This window comes from Lissotriton vulgaris, chromosome 2_1, assembly GCF_964263255.1.
Source record: "Lissotriton vulgaris chromosome 2_1, aLisVul1.2, whole genome shotgun sequence".
Lineage (NCBI taxonomy): Eukaryota > Metazoa > Chordata > Amphibia > Caudata > Salamandridae > Lissotriton > Lissotriton vulgaris.
This window is the reverse complement of record NC_141687.1, coordinates 456,428,886-456,446,578: the sequence shown is the minus strand read 5'-3', so window position 1 is coordinate 456,446,578 and position 17,693 is coordinate 456,428,886. Positions and strand designations below refer to the sequence as shown.

At 44.8% G+C, this 17,693-nt stretch overlaps 1 protein-coding gene across 2 annotated transcripts in view; it reads left to right on the top strand.

Moving 5' to 3' along the window:
- Positions 1–17,693, top strand: part of COL5A2 (collagen type V alpha 2 chain) — a 342,059-nt gene that overhangs the window by 285,565 nt on the left and 38,801 nt on the right. For both annotated transcript variants that reach the window (XM_086955351.1, XM_086955352.1), the window contains 8 exons: positions 630–683; positions 812–865; positions 3,882–3,935; positions 4,899–5,006; positions 5,112–5,165; positions 5,330–5,383; positions 7,563–7,724; positions 8,590–8,697. In XM_086955351.1, coding sequence (XP_086811477.1) covers positions 630–683; positions 812–865; positions 3,882–3,935; positions 4,899–5,006; positions 5,112–5,165; positions 5,330–5,383; positions 7,563–7,724; positions 8,590–8,697 — 648 coding nt within the window. The remainder of the gene's footprint in view (positions 1–629; positions 684–811; positions 866–3,881; positions 3,936–4,898; positions 5,007–5,111; positions 5,166–5,329; positions 5,384–7,562; positions 7,725–8,589; positions 8,698–17,693) is intronic.

Genomic DNA, 17,693 nt, shown 5'->3' with positions numbered 1-17,693 from the left:
GGAGGGCAGGGATTTATCTTGCTGCAAAGAAGGCAATTTAGTGCAACAGTCTTTCTATTTATATTTAGAGCTGAAAACAGTACACAAATCCCCATGAGAGAGTATGACACAGTCTATTGTATGTCCTGGATATTGTAGCAGAAATACATTGATGTATATGTAGGATGCAGTTTAAAGACATTTGGATAGCATGTGAATCTGAGATGGAATGGATCCATGTCTTATGAACATGATCTAGCACTCCATTTGGGTAAAGTTAATTATGTGGGAATATAAATATTAGGATGATAGATTGTCACATCCCAAATCTAACTACACAGAATTCCATGCCCTCATGGGTTACACATCCTGTAATTTGGTATGGAAAAGATAATTTCTTCAAAGAATAACATCATTGACTGAGAAAGGGATGTAGACATTGCATGGAGAAAAGGTGGATCTCAAATGCTTGCCATTACTTTTGAATGTTCCTTTTGAATGTTCCTATTAATGTGTATTTTTGCTGTTTTCAGAGTTCTTAAGCATGCAACAAAACTGCAACACCCATGAAACTAATACATTTAAGAGGACTTCATGTGTTACATCAGTTTCCTGACATTTATCTTTGTCTTTTTATTTTCCATTCCAAGGGTCTTCCAGGTCCAGTTGGTCCTCATGGACCTGCAGGCCCGTCTGGAGATAAGGTGAGAAGATTAAAAATAGTTAAATTATGTATAGTATTACTTAAATAACACAAAGTGAAATTATACCAGCTGCTTCAGCTTTTATTTGGACAAAGAATTTGACTATTGCACAATTTTTCCATTTTTAGGGTGAACCTGGCCCTCGTGGTGTAGCTGGTCCTGTTGGTTCTCGAGGAACACCTGTGAGTAAATACATTTTGGGGTTATTCAACTGCCACAGCTTTCTATAGTTTTGCTCTTAGATCCTGTATTATCTGTATGATGCAAATTGTGCCTTCTAATGAACATTGTTATCAATCAGCAATTGTTTGTTAGCCAATTTGAAACTAGCTGAAAGCCCCTATCATCTCAAAGTACAGATATGGCCTCAGAGTTTGAAACATATTTGTATGTCACATATTTTAGCCAAGCTACATTTGGGAACAAACATTAATGTGCGGGGTAAAGAGGGTCACTGGTAAACAGGCAGTCTTCTAAGGTTGAGTATCTTGACCAGTATGCTTTGAATAAGATAGTATAATTTTGCAGAGCAGATTTTTATTTTCCAGTTTTCACACTTTATGTTGTCAATTGTGCATCAATGGTATACTTTCTGCATTTTCATGGTCAAGTACAAAATCTATTGTGATGTATATATTTGATTCACATCTATATGAGTAAGTCACATCTCCTTTTTCTGATTGAGTCAGGGAAATATCTGACTTTTGCGGGTCATTTAAAGTTAATTGTAATTATTTCTGGAATATGATGTCGATATAAGTGGCCAATGTGTTCACTTCGAGAAACATTTTTCACCATGTAAGGAGTTCATTCGTCAAGGATAGATTATGTTTTCGATTGACTCTTTTGAGTTTTTCATGAGTTAAGCTGTTTCAGTGGCTTGTTTTACCGATGAGGGATTAGGCCAATGCTCAACATCACTCACAGAGCAACAAGGTCCTCCTTGTCTCCTTCTCTTATTATGCATAGATTACTAGGTTCAGCAATTTTTTCTAGGCTTCAGGTGTTTTAGTAGTATATGTTGCCTTTTGAATGAGTTGAATAAGTGAGATTTAAGCATTTTCCCTGGAATAGGTTAGAGGCAGATGTCAATGCTGATCTGGGTGCTCTTAGTGTTTTCTTGTAGAATTGCTGCTTCATTTGAATTGTTAAAGTAGTGTCTACACCAAACCTCTTCTTTATAAGAAATAAGCCCACCTGCATTAAACCCCAGGAGCTGATATAGGTTTTCCCACCTGCTGTTTTCATATAATTATTTTTCAACTGTCAAGTTTTTCTGCAGATTCTTCTAGTTGTGGCTTAGCCACTTGGGCCCAAGCACAATTTTCACGAAGATCATCAGCCATTAGTCAAGTACCGAGATGCAGTACTTTTACAGGAAGGGTGAGCTGCATTTGCAGCGTTTCACCAGCAGAAAACCTTTTCAGTGTCCTCAGTCTGAAAATGCTCTAGGATACTAAATACCCCACAACAGTATTTGTTTTGTGGTTTTGCAGCAGAACTGGATGGTAATAGGTGAGCAAATATCACCGAAAAACTATTATCAACTTTACCATATATATGTTTTGCCTATAGCTAGTTAAAACATATTACCACTGAATGTTCACTAGCTGGTCAAAAACATTATGTTTACTTGGTGACAGATTATGTTTGCTTATTTTGCAGAATCATCATACATTACCATGAAACCCCATATTTTGCAGTTTTACCTGCAAGGTTATAGAAACCTATGAAAGCCAACTGCTAAAAGATATAAAAGAGAACATTGAATTGAAGCATGTGAAATCACCCATCCTTTCACTTGTGTGTCATCATACATGCAAAGTCCTCTATTAAAATAATTAGAATGCTTATTGATATTAAGGAGGAGTCACTGCTATTGAAAATCTGGAATACATAGATTAAATCAACCATAATGAGATGGAAGACATATTTAAAGATATTGATATTAACAAGTGATTACCTTAGATGCCTATTCTTTCATGCATATATTTGCCTGTTTGTGTGTCTGTCTGCATGTGTTTATCAGTGTATATTATTTCACTGTACTATTGCCTTAATCACTCTTTATTGTTCTGAATGTCTGTTACTTTATCTTGCTTTGTCTATAAATCAATATTACTAGCTCTTGTTCTGCAAACAAATTAAAATGTGTGTTGGTCAAGGGACATATATGCAGCGATGCATTTGTTTAAAACAGAAATATATTTACAATATATTTCAACAAACTATTTTCAAATATATGTTTTGATTGAATTTCTTAGCTATGCCTGTACACAGCTCATTATAAAATCCTAGAGCAAATAGTCTATAATTTAACAACATTTTCTTACTTGTACATCTTTTTTAGTGAACCTCTGGGCCCAGTTTTTCAGCACATTGAATAAACTACAATATGCTACCTCTAACCTTTGAAGTATATTAAACTTAAATGGTATCGAAATATCCAAAGAATACTGGAACAGTATGCAGTTGTGTATTTTTATCCTCTATATTCCGTTAAAGATATTATCCACTAGACGAAGAATCCTCTTGTTTATGATTAAAATGTACATTTCCATATTTAAATTTGTATATACACGAAGGACATTTGCCATGTCAAGGAAACCCTTAGCCAGGGAATCAAGTAGCTATGAATTATTGAATAGTGTTGAAGATTACCAACCGTGACATTTTGGGGCCATTCCCTTCCCACTGTCACCCTTGAAAGATAGTTTTTCCAACTGTTTCTGCAAGTAACGCTACTATGTTTCCCAGATGGGAAATGGCCAGGCAGAATATTTGTGAATGCCCCAATTCAGCCACCGAAAGTGCAAATCCTAATTATAAAATATCCCCAATGATATCTAATTGTAACCTCTTTTTTGCACAAGTTTGGTCTACTTATGTATGCAGCAAATACTTTTGAGCATATCTTTTGACACTAGTATGACCATGTTTTGTTTCTTCCTGTGATAGCCATGAATAATGTACATTGGAACATATATGAGAATACAAATCTGGATGTCATTCCTCAAGATGCCTTTGTTTATTAAATCATTATAAATTGGACTTCATGAATCTGCATAGATTCATCTTCTTTCTCTTTGGCTGATTAGCTCTCACTCGTGTGCGTCTTTTAATTCACTGACATATGCTGTACAGTTTTGTTTATCTTCCTTTTGTCATTAACATTAATGCTGGTTTCTTTTTGTTTAGGGCTCCCGAGGTGAGAATGGTCCAACTGGTCCTGTCGGTTTTGCTGGTCCCCAGGTACATACTATTCAGATAAAATGTGGTAGTATAATGTACAGTAATATAACTCTCATGCAGAAGCACACACTTAATGATGCCATGTATCATAGTCACTGGAAAATTTTGAACATTGGTACATTTACTCCAAATTTACATTGTGGCATTCTATCTTGTCTTAATATTTAACCCATTACCTCACCTTACAACCCATTTAAGTAAGCTGCATGCTGCAAACTCGTGCTGATACTGTGCACAGCTGATTTACAATTGTGTCGTACAAGAAGACACCCTATGTAACAATGCCAGTACCTCTGATATACTTCATTTAGAACACTATTAAAATTCAAAAAACAAAAACAGACAGTTTTGAAATAAACATGGAGAATATTCTATACACCGTATGAGCACAAACCAACAAAAAAGTTTAAGCAGTCAGCCTGCAGTCTTCAAATTGGACATTTCATTTGTGAACCACAATATTCCCACTTACCATCAATTTGGCAGCCTAAAAACACAGGAATACCTTTAAATAGTCTGACATTTGGGAATGAAATAAAGACAGAGTCCTCATTACAGTGATTTTTCGTTCATCCATCAAACATGCTACAATACTGAAATTATGTATATATACAACCATTACCACTTATCAGTGGGGAAAGATAACTGCAAATAAGAACCATTTTGCTACTAAAGATCACTTTTTCATGGACCTAAACTAGAAGGGAGTTTTGATTGATCTAAATAAGGCAGTATCAAGCATAATACAGTTACTAAGATGTACTTTTCGCATCAATACTGTACCTGTTCTATGGGTTTGCGATCTATTCTATGCCCTGTTATTACTATGTACATTTTTATATTATGTACAGTAGCTTTTCTCGATATTGTATGCAGTATCCTTCACAAATTCTTCTTAGACTTTAATGCTGATTGTATCAAATGATATGTAGTGACCTGACTTTATAGTGACCATCTCTTTAGGGTCCTGATGGCCAACCTGGTGTAAAAGGAGAACCCGGTGAACCTGGACAAAAAGGAGATGCTGGATCACCCGGGCCACAAGGTCTTTCTGGATCTCATGGTCCCCCGGTAAGAAAAAGCATATCATTTCTTCCAGAAGTGGTTTCAATTTCTATAAAAAAAATCTTACATTCCATAAGCAGTAGGTGAACCAGTGTTTCTTTTTCCACTTAGGGACCTATTGGTGTTAATGGTCTGAAGGGAGGTCGAGGAACTCAAGGTCCCCCGGTGAGTACCATATTAACATATCTTTCTGCTTATAAATATTAGTCTAGGAAAATCTGAACCGTTCTCTAACAAAATGGCTCCGTATTCATGCTTAGTGATATAACAATAACATACTTCAGACATTGAAATGTCTTTTGGTTAATCAGATACACATGTCATTTTAGGGAGCAACAGGTTTCCCTGGATCTGCAGGCCGCGTTGGCCCACCTGGATCAACGGTAAGCTTCAGAATTCTTTTTTGTTTTTAAATAATGGCTGGATTTTTAAAGAAATAGTTTTTGGATTTTGTGTCCTAAATTACAATACTAGATTTTAGCCTAAGATTTAGATTCCAGGGAATCAATTAACTATGAAGCATTATATAGTGCTGAAGATTACCAACCGTGTTTTATGTTAATTATTTAAAAATAATACTAATAATTTGATTATTGAGTTGGTATCACTGGCATGATGTAGAATGATATCCTCCTGAAAATGTTGGTGAGGTGTGAATAAGATTTCACTAAGTCTAACTGTCTTACAGATGTGAATATACCTTGGGTTAATTAGGTCCACCTAAACCTAAAAACCGTTTAGAAAACCATCACCAAATGCACAGAGTACCCCTATTAGTAGGTGCAATAACAATTACAACAGTAAGAGCTGGAAGGACACGCTGCTCCTTAGGTCTGTAGGGGCCTGTGGAACACCTGGGGGGTATGTATGCATTACCGACCCTGTCAACCAAGTTTGAAAGAGGTAATACATGGTTTAAGGATTACTGAAGAATGATCACCAAACATGTGTCAAGCAGACCCTTAAACTGGTAAATTTTTAACTTTTCTCAAATCCATTGATGAACATTTCAGACAAGGAGACAGCAACACAGGAAGCTGTCATTATTATTTATCAATAATGTTGCCTGGACTTAATGTTCAGCAGGTATGTCTCGATGGGCATTCTATCATTGGGGTATCCATAGTCATGTGGACATTACCACTGGGTACAATTTTAACGTTATTTTGAGGCTGGAAGCTTGTCACTATCATGATATTGAGAGAGTTGTCTAGTTTGGTAGTCAGTACTGTGTTGAATGTAGGACATTTTCTTTAGAGGAAATAAATAAACTGTATTGTATTAGATATTGGTATCATGAGCACATTATTCAAATGCAGAGTAGGTTATCAAATGTCAATGGAGGAGTATTCCATATCCAATAACAACTGCTTTAATAGTGCCTGGGTTTTTAAGGGCATAATGTTCTTGATGGATGCATGGATAATTTCTGGGATTACCCAATCTAGATTTAATCTGAAGATGTCGTATCATGTTTTCACCACCTTCGAACACAAGCCAATGGTCCACAAATGGGCACTATCTGATTCGAGTGGCGTGGAAAGTTTAACGAATTTTTGACAATCATTTTGGGATAAATTACCTTTTATATGGAAGGTGACCAAAAAAAGGATGATCTTGTAACGCTATTAAACAATAGGCAAGAAAAATGGGTGCTAGTGTGGTCTTCCTACCAAGAGATCATTTACTCATCTTTAAAACCATTTTGAACATGATTTTCTGTTTCTTTCAGCACATTTAACAATTCAGCATTTCATAATTTCTGCTGGGTGTGGTTTTATCCTGGCAAATAACGCATGTGTATTTATTAGCCCCCCATTAACTCTTTCACTGACAAGGTATTTACAGACCACTCTGTTGCACATTGTTCCAGGACAGTGAATGCTAAGTACTGGTTCAAACTCCACAACAATACCTCATGACCAACTAAAAATAAAATGAAAAATTGGAAATATTTACATTTTTAACAAATATGCTCAATATTTTTAAAATGTTGTCCTTTGAGCAACATGGCAGTGGAAGGTTTAAGAAGCACTGGCCATCTATGAACACTCCTTGATCTCTTGGTTTAAGGCTGGTGACCCAGAAATATCCCCCACTGATACGAAACCTTGAGCACCAGCAGTCCCTGGGCCCAAACTCCTGGCTTGTTCACAGTCTTAATTAGTCCCATCCTACTGCTTGTTCAGCATTCATTTTCACACCACCTTTATTCATGCTTTGTTTATTAGGAGGCTTTTGTGTGTCATGGTATGCTCATCCATCCAATCCATCACAGGCTTTGCTGTCAGTTCCATCCAAGATATTTATTTGAGGGAGTAGGAGGATGGCTCCGAATACAGATAGTTGTAGAATGATATCATCAACCTCTTTAATCATTTTCGGGGCAAATAGTTTGCTTCACTTTCAGCAAAACATAATATATGAACCTAAATAATGTATTTATTAAATCCATAATTAGGTAATACATATCTTTCTCCACAATACACTGATTCTTTTAATGATAAGTGGTTAACCATATAATACCTGCCCCTATAATCAAATAATGTTCTCTTATATCAGGGGACACCAGGCCCAGCTGGTCCTATTGGTGATCCAGGAAAGGAAGGTCCCCCAGGTGTTCGAGGTGAACCTGGTGCCCATGGACGTATTGGAGATCGAGGGCCTGCTGGACCTGCTGGCAGTCCTGGAGACAAAGGAGATTCAGGAGATGATGGACAACCTGTAAGTTTAATGCTCTCAATAATATCTTTATTTTGAATTATTATTTTATTCAAATATATACTTGCCGCATGATATTGAAAGCAATGTGTTCAAATACGCATCCTTGTTGTATTCATTCGACACATACACTGCTCCATTACCCTATTACAATATATTTAGGGCTGGATGTGCAAAGCATTTTTACAGTCACAGACACCTCAATTCGCAGAAGTTACAAACCCCACATTGCAATTTGGTAACTTGATACTGAATAGCAGTTTGGTTTTGCGACATAAAACAGAATTCCTATGTGGAAGTGGCATGTTCAGGGCGTCCTTTCCAAATAGGAAATCTGATTCTGAGAGAGTATGTACTAATGTTTTATGACTGAAATTCAGTCACAAACATTCATATTTTACCAGAAATTCAACGATGGTGGTCATCCATTCATAAAAGGGAGGGGTCCCTTTGGGACCTCTTCCCCTTTGAGAATGTTCAAAAATATATTTTTTAAGAGCAGGCAGTTGTCCCCTGGACCACTGTCTACTCCTCTTAATGAATGAAAATGAACCATTTCATTTTTATTTTTAAACACATCCCATTTCCCTTTCAGAAAAAATGGACTGCATTAAAAAAAATATTGCTTTGATGACCCCAGCAGGTCACCATCCCTTTGATGGATGCAAATCCTAGTGGGTTGCAAATTGTGACCTACCTCATTAATATTTGTGAGGTAGGTTCTATTCTCAACCCACTACGAATTGCTATTTAGGTAATAGGGGCTAGACAAACCCATTTGTAAATTAGTAATAGTGATTACCAAATAGATTTTAGCATGCTCATACTATATGGTTTTTCGAATGAACTAATTTTTGTCTTTATTTAGGGCCCCGATGGGCCTCCTGGTCCATCAGGAACAACAGGACAAAGAGGAATCGTTGGTATGCCAGGTCAGAGGGGAGAAAGGGGCATGCCTGGGCTGCCTGGCCCTGCTGTAAGTCATACAGTCTATAAAAAATAATGTTTATGAGATACGTGTCATGACGACCCTACAAACGTGTTTCAGTATATTAAATGATTTTTTATGTTATTGCGATATATTTAATTCAAACATGTTGTCCTAAATCTAATTGATATATACATATTTAATTTGTTTTCTTTAAGTAATAGCTTAAATACATTTAGCAATTCAAGCTTGCATGAAGGTGCAAGGTGTCATCCACTGAAAATACATAAACATATGCAAGTGATAAATATATTGTAAATGTCGTTTTATGTCAATGAATTATTTGCATTTGGTCCTGGTATTAGGAGAAATGTCATATCAGATGTAATATTCTATTTAGACACAATTTGATTGACTAAATCTTTACAGCAAAAAAACAAATTTGAGTGGTAGGTTATGGTTCATAGAGATGTTGGATAAACTGTTTGGTACATAGGATCCCAGATTGCTTTCAATCCTTTAGCCTGATCCAAGTAATTGCTCTTCGAACATGCTAATTTAGGAATGCCTAAAGGGTCTCTTTTCAATCATTGAAAGTTCCTTAAATAAGGCCAGCAAAGAGATATACTTTCTTTTGCAACATTTTGTCATTTTTAGAGTTTACAAATTTACACAGTGTCTGTTCATTCATTTCTTTGGGAAGGGATGAGCAGGACTAAAATTTGCCACTAACAAGTTGCTGGTCTTTAGGATTTGGCAGACTGGTCACCAAACAGTTCAATTCATGAACTCATGTCTCTGAAGCTATGAATTTTCAATGAAGATGCCCCTACTGATATTATGGGATAACTATTGGTACAAATTCAGTGCTTGGTGAGCATATATTTAATGGTTGCCCTCTTAGCACTGATTTCTGTATCTTAGAAACAAATACTCAAAGTGGTGGCTTGATGTATTAAATTAAATATGAAATATTCCTAACATGTAGAGAGGTTTCTCTCTGAGTGAAAGATTTTAAAAAGAAAATCTCTGCCTGTGGCCACTTTGCCCCTTCTCCCAGGAAGGACTGAATAGAAGCACCATTCTGCATGGGAACAGGGCTTCTACTAATGCAATGGTTGGAATGAGTAGGTCAACAGCCAAGGTTTTTCCATGGCAGATTCAACAGAGGATCCAGGCCTCTGATTTAAGCAAGGGAAGTGCAAGTGTGGTGGAGTATCCAACAGTTTATAATGGACGACTTGCTCTACCACAGTCTAAATAACCTCCTGTAAAAGTACAGAACGATTTTCATATCTCCATCTGAAGGTGCTTTTACTTTTTTTCCATTCACCAACATTTCCACTAGTACACCTGGAAAGCTATTCCCAGTTTGGGTTTTGAGCTGTGCCACTGGGATTGTCAAGCAATATCTACCAGAGGTGTGTATTCTCTCAAATGGATGAGTATATCAATATAAAATTACAGTCTCATAGGGACCATCATTTATCTCATTGTGGTGGTCAAGGCAGGAAAGCAGAGAGATGCTTTTTTCAAAGGACAAACAGTTCCTCCAACTCTAGAGAAGTGCATCTGTTTGTTATAGTTTAAAGGCCTTCTTGAACATAGAGTCTCGGGCATACTAGTTGAAATAGTCAATGTGCCTTAATGTAATCTAAGTCAGTCTGAGCCATCACATATCATGGTTCTAGATGATCAAATATTGACAAAGTAAGATCACAGATGGGTGGGTTTTTATTAAGAAAGGAAAAACTTTAACACTAAATAGAATAGAGGCTGGGGGGCGTGGCTAGAAGCCGATGGAAACGGTCGCAGCCTAGTGAGGCTCCCGACCCTCAGCCCGTAATCCGCCTTAAATCCTGATTCAGACCCGGGATCCCCGTGGAAATCGGGTCGATCCCGGAGCCAACCCTTAGGTCTGTTCCAGTTGGGAAAGCGCGCCGCAACACCAGGCACAACGGACGCTGAGGGGCGCGAAATACCCGAGACGGCTGGGGATAAGATGGCGGCTCCCTGCATTGCAGCCGCTGAGGAATAGCGACAAACCCGCCCCTGAGGTCCTGAGGCCACAGCCTGGCGCGCCGTGAAGTACTGGACTTGTGGGGAACGGCGGTGGCCACCCTGAGCATCGGCGGACCCTGAGGTCAGTGCGCGATCCGCTCGGGAGCGGAGTTCTGGCGGGGCTCCGCCCACAACCGCAAGGGGCTCACTCTAGGCCCCGGCTTTGAGGCCTATGATCCCTGTGGGTGCTGCCGAGTCCTGCAACGGCGCAATACCCCCAAAAGCGGCCGTGACATAACAGGCCCGCTTTGAGAAGGCCTTACGAAGACACCGAGAGTGGAGGTTGCCCAGAGGACGTCCAACCTCGCTCAGAGGGGACACTTCATAGCCCAACGACCGGGCCTGTGACTTGATTGGGCGGCGGCCCGGCCCGGACCGAACGTGAAGGGTGACACTGTCTCCGCGAAGGAGGGGCATTGAATCGGCCCTGGACCCGTGGGAGGCGGAGAGCCGGGACCGGAGGGAGGAATACACCTGCTGGGGCATTGCGCATCCTGCACTCTCCACCCCGCCTCTGGCCCCAGGTTGTGCTCCCTGCGTGGAGGGTGACTTCAGGTCGTCGGCGCCGCAAAACGCTGAGATGAGCTCCAAGGAGTACTGACCGAAAGATGGAATCGGCTGGCGGACCCCAGTGCGGACCCCTGACGCCCGGTTACCGGGGGAAGCTGAAAGCCCTAACAGATCACTGGCGCCATTTTCGATCTCCGCAACGCGGCCCCCAAAGACCCGGCCCACCGCCTGACGACGGCTGGTAGCGAGACTACCTTGAGGCTGGCGGCAGAATATTGCGGGAGACGTCGTTGACGCCGGACCACCCTGAGGGTCCTGAATTGCAGGGAGGTGCGAGATGGGAAAGCCTAGAGGACCCAAAGGGGACGGGAGCCCAGCCACGGAAACACCAGACGGCTCCCCGCAACCCCCCACGGAGCTCCAACTGATGCAGGACCGGATTCTAGACGCCATTGCTGCTACGAAGGAGGCCCTACAACACGATATTGGTCAGGTAGCGACGGGGCTGGGGCACCTGCGCGCAGATCATGCGAAGCTACAGGACAGGGTCAAGGCCGCAGAAGTTACCTTACAAGATGTCGTGCCGGCCCACAAATCGATGGAGGGACGACTCACGGAAGCGATGGAGCGGATACAGGCCCTGGAGAAGAGATCGGAGGACGCTGAAAACCGCAGTCGGCGGAACAACGTACGCCTGGTTGGCCTGCCGGAAAAAAAAGAAGGCACGGACATGGTGGGCTACCTGACTGTGGTTGCCCCGGAGGGCTTATCTCCCTTCTTCACACTGGAACGGGCGCACCGCGTACCTTCCCGACCCCCACGCCAGGGTCTCCCGCCGCGCCCGGTGGTCATCAAATTGCTCCACTATAAGGACAGAGACTGGCTCCTTCAGCGGGCCAGGGTAGCGGGCCCATTCCAGGTGGACAATAGTAACGTCTCACTATTCCCGGACTATACGTTTGAAACCCAGAAACAGCGAGCCTCCTTCCTCTCCATCAAAAAGGAGCTACGCACCGAGGGACTGCAATACTCCCTGCTGTTCCCGGCCAAACTACTAGTGATAGTGGACGACAAGGCGTTGTTCTTTGAAACTCCGGCGGACGCCTGGGCCTGGTGGGACACCTACAAGGCGGGCACGGATGGGGCTCGATTTAGGGCCGAGGAGGAGCGCCAGAACCATGCGATCAGACGATCGAGAAGACTCCGGGGGCGCAACCGGGGATCCAAGAAGCCTTCAACATCGCAAACTGAAGAAGAACGGAGAGCAGCGCTGCAGGCGGTTAAGGAGGTATCAGGAACGGCGCCGGTCCAATCGGCAAGGGAATCAGCCTCAGAGGCCCTGGCCACGGGATCAGACACTGACTTCTCGGGGATGGAGGGGGCTAGGGGCCCGAAGGTCACCCCCCAGACTTCGGGGGAAATCGTTGGACCCTAACAGCTGTCCGCGGCTTCTGAGAGAAGAGACCCTGAAGGCGGCGCCCCCCATGGACTTTGGAACAGACTAATGTGAGACCTTTCTTTTATGAGTCGCATTGAGTATTGTGGGGCAGAGGGACATGGGACCGAGGCCTGAAAGGTTCAGGAGCCAGCTCACGCGCCACAGGGCCCATAAGGCCTCCGTGGTGATTACTACGGACTACAAGTTTACGTGAGCACGTTTGCTCGCTAGTTTGGATGGGTGCCTCTACTTCGCAGTTGAGTCCTGTTCTGGGGGAGGGGGGACCTGGAGTAGTTGGGGTGACTCGAGGTGCAGTTGGGGATGGGAAGTTGGGCGGGGTGGTGGGGATGGGAGGTGGTGGGAAGGTGTCTGGTGTCCGGAAGCGTGCGTTTATTGATTTAATCTACACGGACTGGGGTGATGGCTGACATGGGCTCGTTGAAGTGTCTGTCCTGGAATGTGCGGGGACTGAATTCCATGACAAAAAGACACAAGGTACACGCCTACCTGGTCCGCAGAGGGATACACATTGCCTTCCTACAAGAGACCCACCTAACTAAAAAGGAGGGCACTGCACTGCAGAGGAGATGGAGGGGTCACCTATTCCACACCACGTACTCGGCATTTGCCAGGGGAACACTTCTTTGGATCCGGGCGGGGGTTCCCTTTCAAGTTACTAGACACACTGTAGACCCAGAAGGGAGGTATGTGGCAGTTGAGGGTTTGCTCCGGGGTTGTCAGTTGACACTTTGCAGCGCCTATGCGCCAAACGTAGAGCAGGCATCGTACTTCAATAGACTGACCAAACAGTTAGCCTCTTATTTAACGGGATCAGTGCTACTGGGGGGGGATCTCAACTCCGTGGCGGATGCCAACCTCGATAGGTCACACCCACCTCTACACGCATCCCCAGTTCACAGACTAGCAAAACACAGATCAAAGTGGCAGGGGTTGTGGGACCTGACGGATGCATGGCGCGCCCAACACCCAACTGATAGGGATTATTCCTTCTATTCGGGTCTGCACGACCTCCATGTTCGCATTGACGCGTTCCTATGCTCCCAGTCGGTGTTGCCAATGGTTGCCCGAACCGAATACCTAGCACGCACGATCTCGGACCACAACCCCCTACTCCTTACATTTGCCTGGATGAACGAAGTTTCGCCAATTCCAACGTGGCGGCTTCATCCGGACACTTTGGACGATCCGCCGTTCAGCGGAGCGTTGGAAGGTAGAATCTCCCAATACTTTGCCGAGAATGAGGGGACTGCCTCTTCCAGGGCAGTGGAATGGGACGCGCTCAAGGTGGTAGTAAGGGGGCACTGTATAGGGAAGTTCGCGGGCGTACGGCGAACACTAGTCGAAGATGTGGACAAGGCCGAGCACGCCTTGTGGGAGGTTGAGAAACAACGGCCCAACCACCCCGACATGCAGGATAGAGTATGCTCAGCGCGGGAAGCAATGGCGGTGGAGGTGGAGCGCCTTCGCTGTTTTGATCACAAAACATACTTAACCAAAGCACTCGCTGAGGGAGATAAGACGGGGACGCTCCTAGCCTGGTTAGCAAACCCCAATAGGGGTGCTGCCCCAATATTATCCCTGACTGATGCGAACGGCACCGAGTGTAACACCCAGCCAGACATTTTACAATGCTTTAAAGCATACTACGAGCGACTGTATAGGGGAGGCCCGGTAGACCGAACCGAGGTGTTGGAGAACTTGTTGTCTGAGATACAATTACCGTGCCTAGAACCGGACCAAGCGGAAGCCCTCGGGGGCCCAATTGACCTTGCGGAAATTAGGGGAGCCATAAAGAAAATGGCACGCAGGAAAACACCGGGAGTGGACGGTCTGCCCATCGAGTTCTATGGTAAATACATTGATAGCCTAGCCCCACGGCTCCAAATCATATATAATGAGGCAAAGGAGAGGGGGGAACTGCCCTGTTCGATGCGCGAGGCGCTCATGATCCCCTTGCTCAAGCCGCATAGAACCAGCTCTGACCCGGCATCCTACAGACCACTGTCGATGCTCACGACGGATTATAAAATCTTGTGCACTATACTGGCCACCAGGCTGATGGCCCATATGCAAGACTTGATCCACAAGGATCAATCGGGCTTTATCCCCACTAGAAATACGTCCCATAACATTCGTAGGTTGCTGAGGCTAGTACCGAACCCTCCACAGGCCGCCAGAGCCCCGGTGGTGATGGCGATCGACATAGAAAAAGCCTTTGACAGCCTGGAATGGAGCTACTTGTACAGGGTGCTGCGAAGTTTTGGCATTGGGGATGAGTATGTGCGGTGGACGGAAGTGCTATATGCATCGGCGGGCGCTAGGGTACGAGTAGGAGCGTTGATATCGGATAGATATGCAGTGCATAGGGGTACTAGACAAGGGTGTGCACTCTCTCCCTTGCTGTTCGCCCTCGCGATAGAACCTCTGGCGGCACTGGCCAGGAATGGTGACTCCTACCAAGGACTGGAGGTGGACGGGGTTTGTCATCACATATCATTATACGCGGACAACCTCCTACTGTTCCTGGAGAATGCCGAAGAGGCAGTGGAAGGGGCGGAAGACCTACTAGCACGTTTCGGGGATGTATCGGGCCTGAAGGTGAACTGGGCGAAGACCTGCCTCTTTCCTCTCCGGAGGGCGGAGAGGTGCCCCATGACCCGTCCCGAGCCCCGCTGGGAGCCAGCCTGTTTGCCCTACCTAGGGGTGTACATTTACCACGAACCCACGGACCTGTTAGAAGGCAATATAAACCGTTGCATCCGAACGCTGCAGGGTAACATGCTTTTCTGGGCCACCCTCCCTTTGTCTGTGACAGGCCGTGTCTCGCTGCTTAAAATGATCGCCCTGCCGCGATTATTGTACTTCTTTCGAACCTTGCCTGTGTGGATACCGAGTGCCGTATTTCGACGACTAAAATCCCAAGTGGTGTCCTTTCTGTGGGGAACTGGCAGGCGGAGAATAGCCTTGGCAACCCTGACCCGCCCGAAGAACGAGGGCGGACTCACGGTCCCTGATTTCGAGTATTATTATTTGGCCGCCCAGCTGCAATTCCTCACGCAGGAAATGGCAAGGGTATACCGAGGCCCGGAGCAGGAGAGGGACACTGGCACCCCTCGCCATGTGCTGGCGTACATCACCCTGCAACAGAGGCTAGCACTCAGAGACTTGTCTCAAGAGGAACGGACATTGAGGCTCTGCTGGAACCGAGTGCAAAAGCGCGCTGGCCCCGGACACCCGTACGCACCCGAAATTCCACTGGGTATGCTCACGGCGCTGCCGCATGGCGGCGACTGGTCGAGCCTCCAGAGCTGGGAGGAGGCTGGCCTACAGGTGGTAGGAGACCTCTTCACTGACGGGGTGCTCACGCCGTACCAATCCCTACAGGAACAATACGACCTTCCGAGAGGGGACTATCTACTGCACGCAGCTGTGGTACGAGGGATCCAAGCGCACTGGGGCGAGGGACTGTGTGAACCCGCGACGTCGCCACCATGTCAATATGTGATGATGGCCGCAGGAACAGTCAAGGCAGTCACGTGCCTGCACTCCAGAATACTCGAGAGCACCTTGCGACCCCTTACGCTCTTAAAGACCCAATGGGAGACTGACCTGCAGAGGGAGATCCCGGATACGACGTGGGCCCAGTTGGTTCAGAGGCCCAGGAAGAGTACCAGGAACGCCCGGTTCCAATTGATACAGCTCTATATCCTTCATAGGGCTTACCTCACCCTGCACAAAATAGCGAGATACTTTGGAGCAGAGGACGCAGCGTGTCCTAGATGCGCACGGTTGGAAGCAGACTTACTGCATATGCTAAGGGACTGCCCGCACCTGCAGGTCTACTGGAGGGAAGTGGGCGATACCATGAACGCGGTCACAGACAGGGAGCTACACTACGATAGCGCAACCACACTCCTACACTGGTTTCCACACACACGTAAGAATAAACTGACAAGCAAATTTATAGACATGGGCCTACTCCTTGCGAAGAGGGAACTCACTAGGGGATGGAAAGCGAAGGTGGCGCCGACACATAGGAAATGGCTAACTGAGTTCCTGAAATGGGCGGCGGCAGAGAGCACGATCAGGTATCAACTGGCTCGACGGGGGCCTGACGAGAAGGCCCAGGAAGCGGCACTAGCGTGGGAAACTCTAGTCCAAGCACTTAGGGATAGTACAATAGAGAGCGAGGAGGAGGAGGAAGCAGAGGACCCTGGGGAACCTAGGGTGGCGGTACCTACCACAGCTCCCACCATGGACACACACACTCCTTAGACATCTCCAAACTCCGCAGGTCACCAACACACTCCAGCATGCGGCAACCCAGACACGAGACGCCATGGAACACCGGGGGTGGGGGGAGGGCAAAGGAAGGGGGGGAGGGGGGTTGCAGCATCCCATTGACACCGAGCTATCATTTAGAACAGACCGGATGCTGGAAAAGGGGGGGGTTTGTGGGGGGGGGGAAAGAAAAGTTAAAAGCAGACAGCGGTTGATCATTGGATACGCCATCGAGTAGTGGTGGAGGGGAAGCACTAGGTGAGACAACTGTCACCCAGCCCCAGAACTACGAGCAATGACGATGTCAAAATTTTGTTGAAGAGACTTTGAGAAATTGGGATCCCGCATATACTTACATACGAACTAACTGTAATGCTTGTATTGAAATCTGCAATAAAAATTGTTTTACAAAAAAATAAATAGAATAGAGGCTTCTCACAGATCTACTCCAGTTTGGGAGACTGGACAGAACTTTAAGTGGAAAATCCAGTAGGCACTTTTCCCACAAGGGTACAGAGAAAATATCTGTACAACTCGATGTGTAACCACTACCACACCTGCCAGTTTTCACAATGCCTGGGACATGGGTGGAGTCACTACTATCATTCGAATGAGATACTATCTGAATACAACCCTGACATTGAAGGCAACTCCAGTGACAAACAGTTAAGAAATAGTTGAAACACCTCAGGAGATCTTGGATGATTGTAGAGTACAATGAAGAGAAAACACA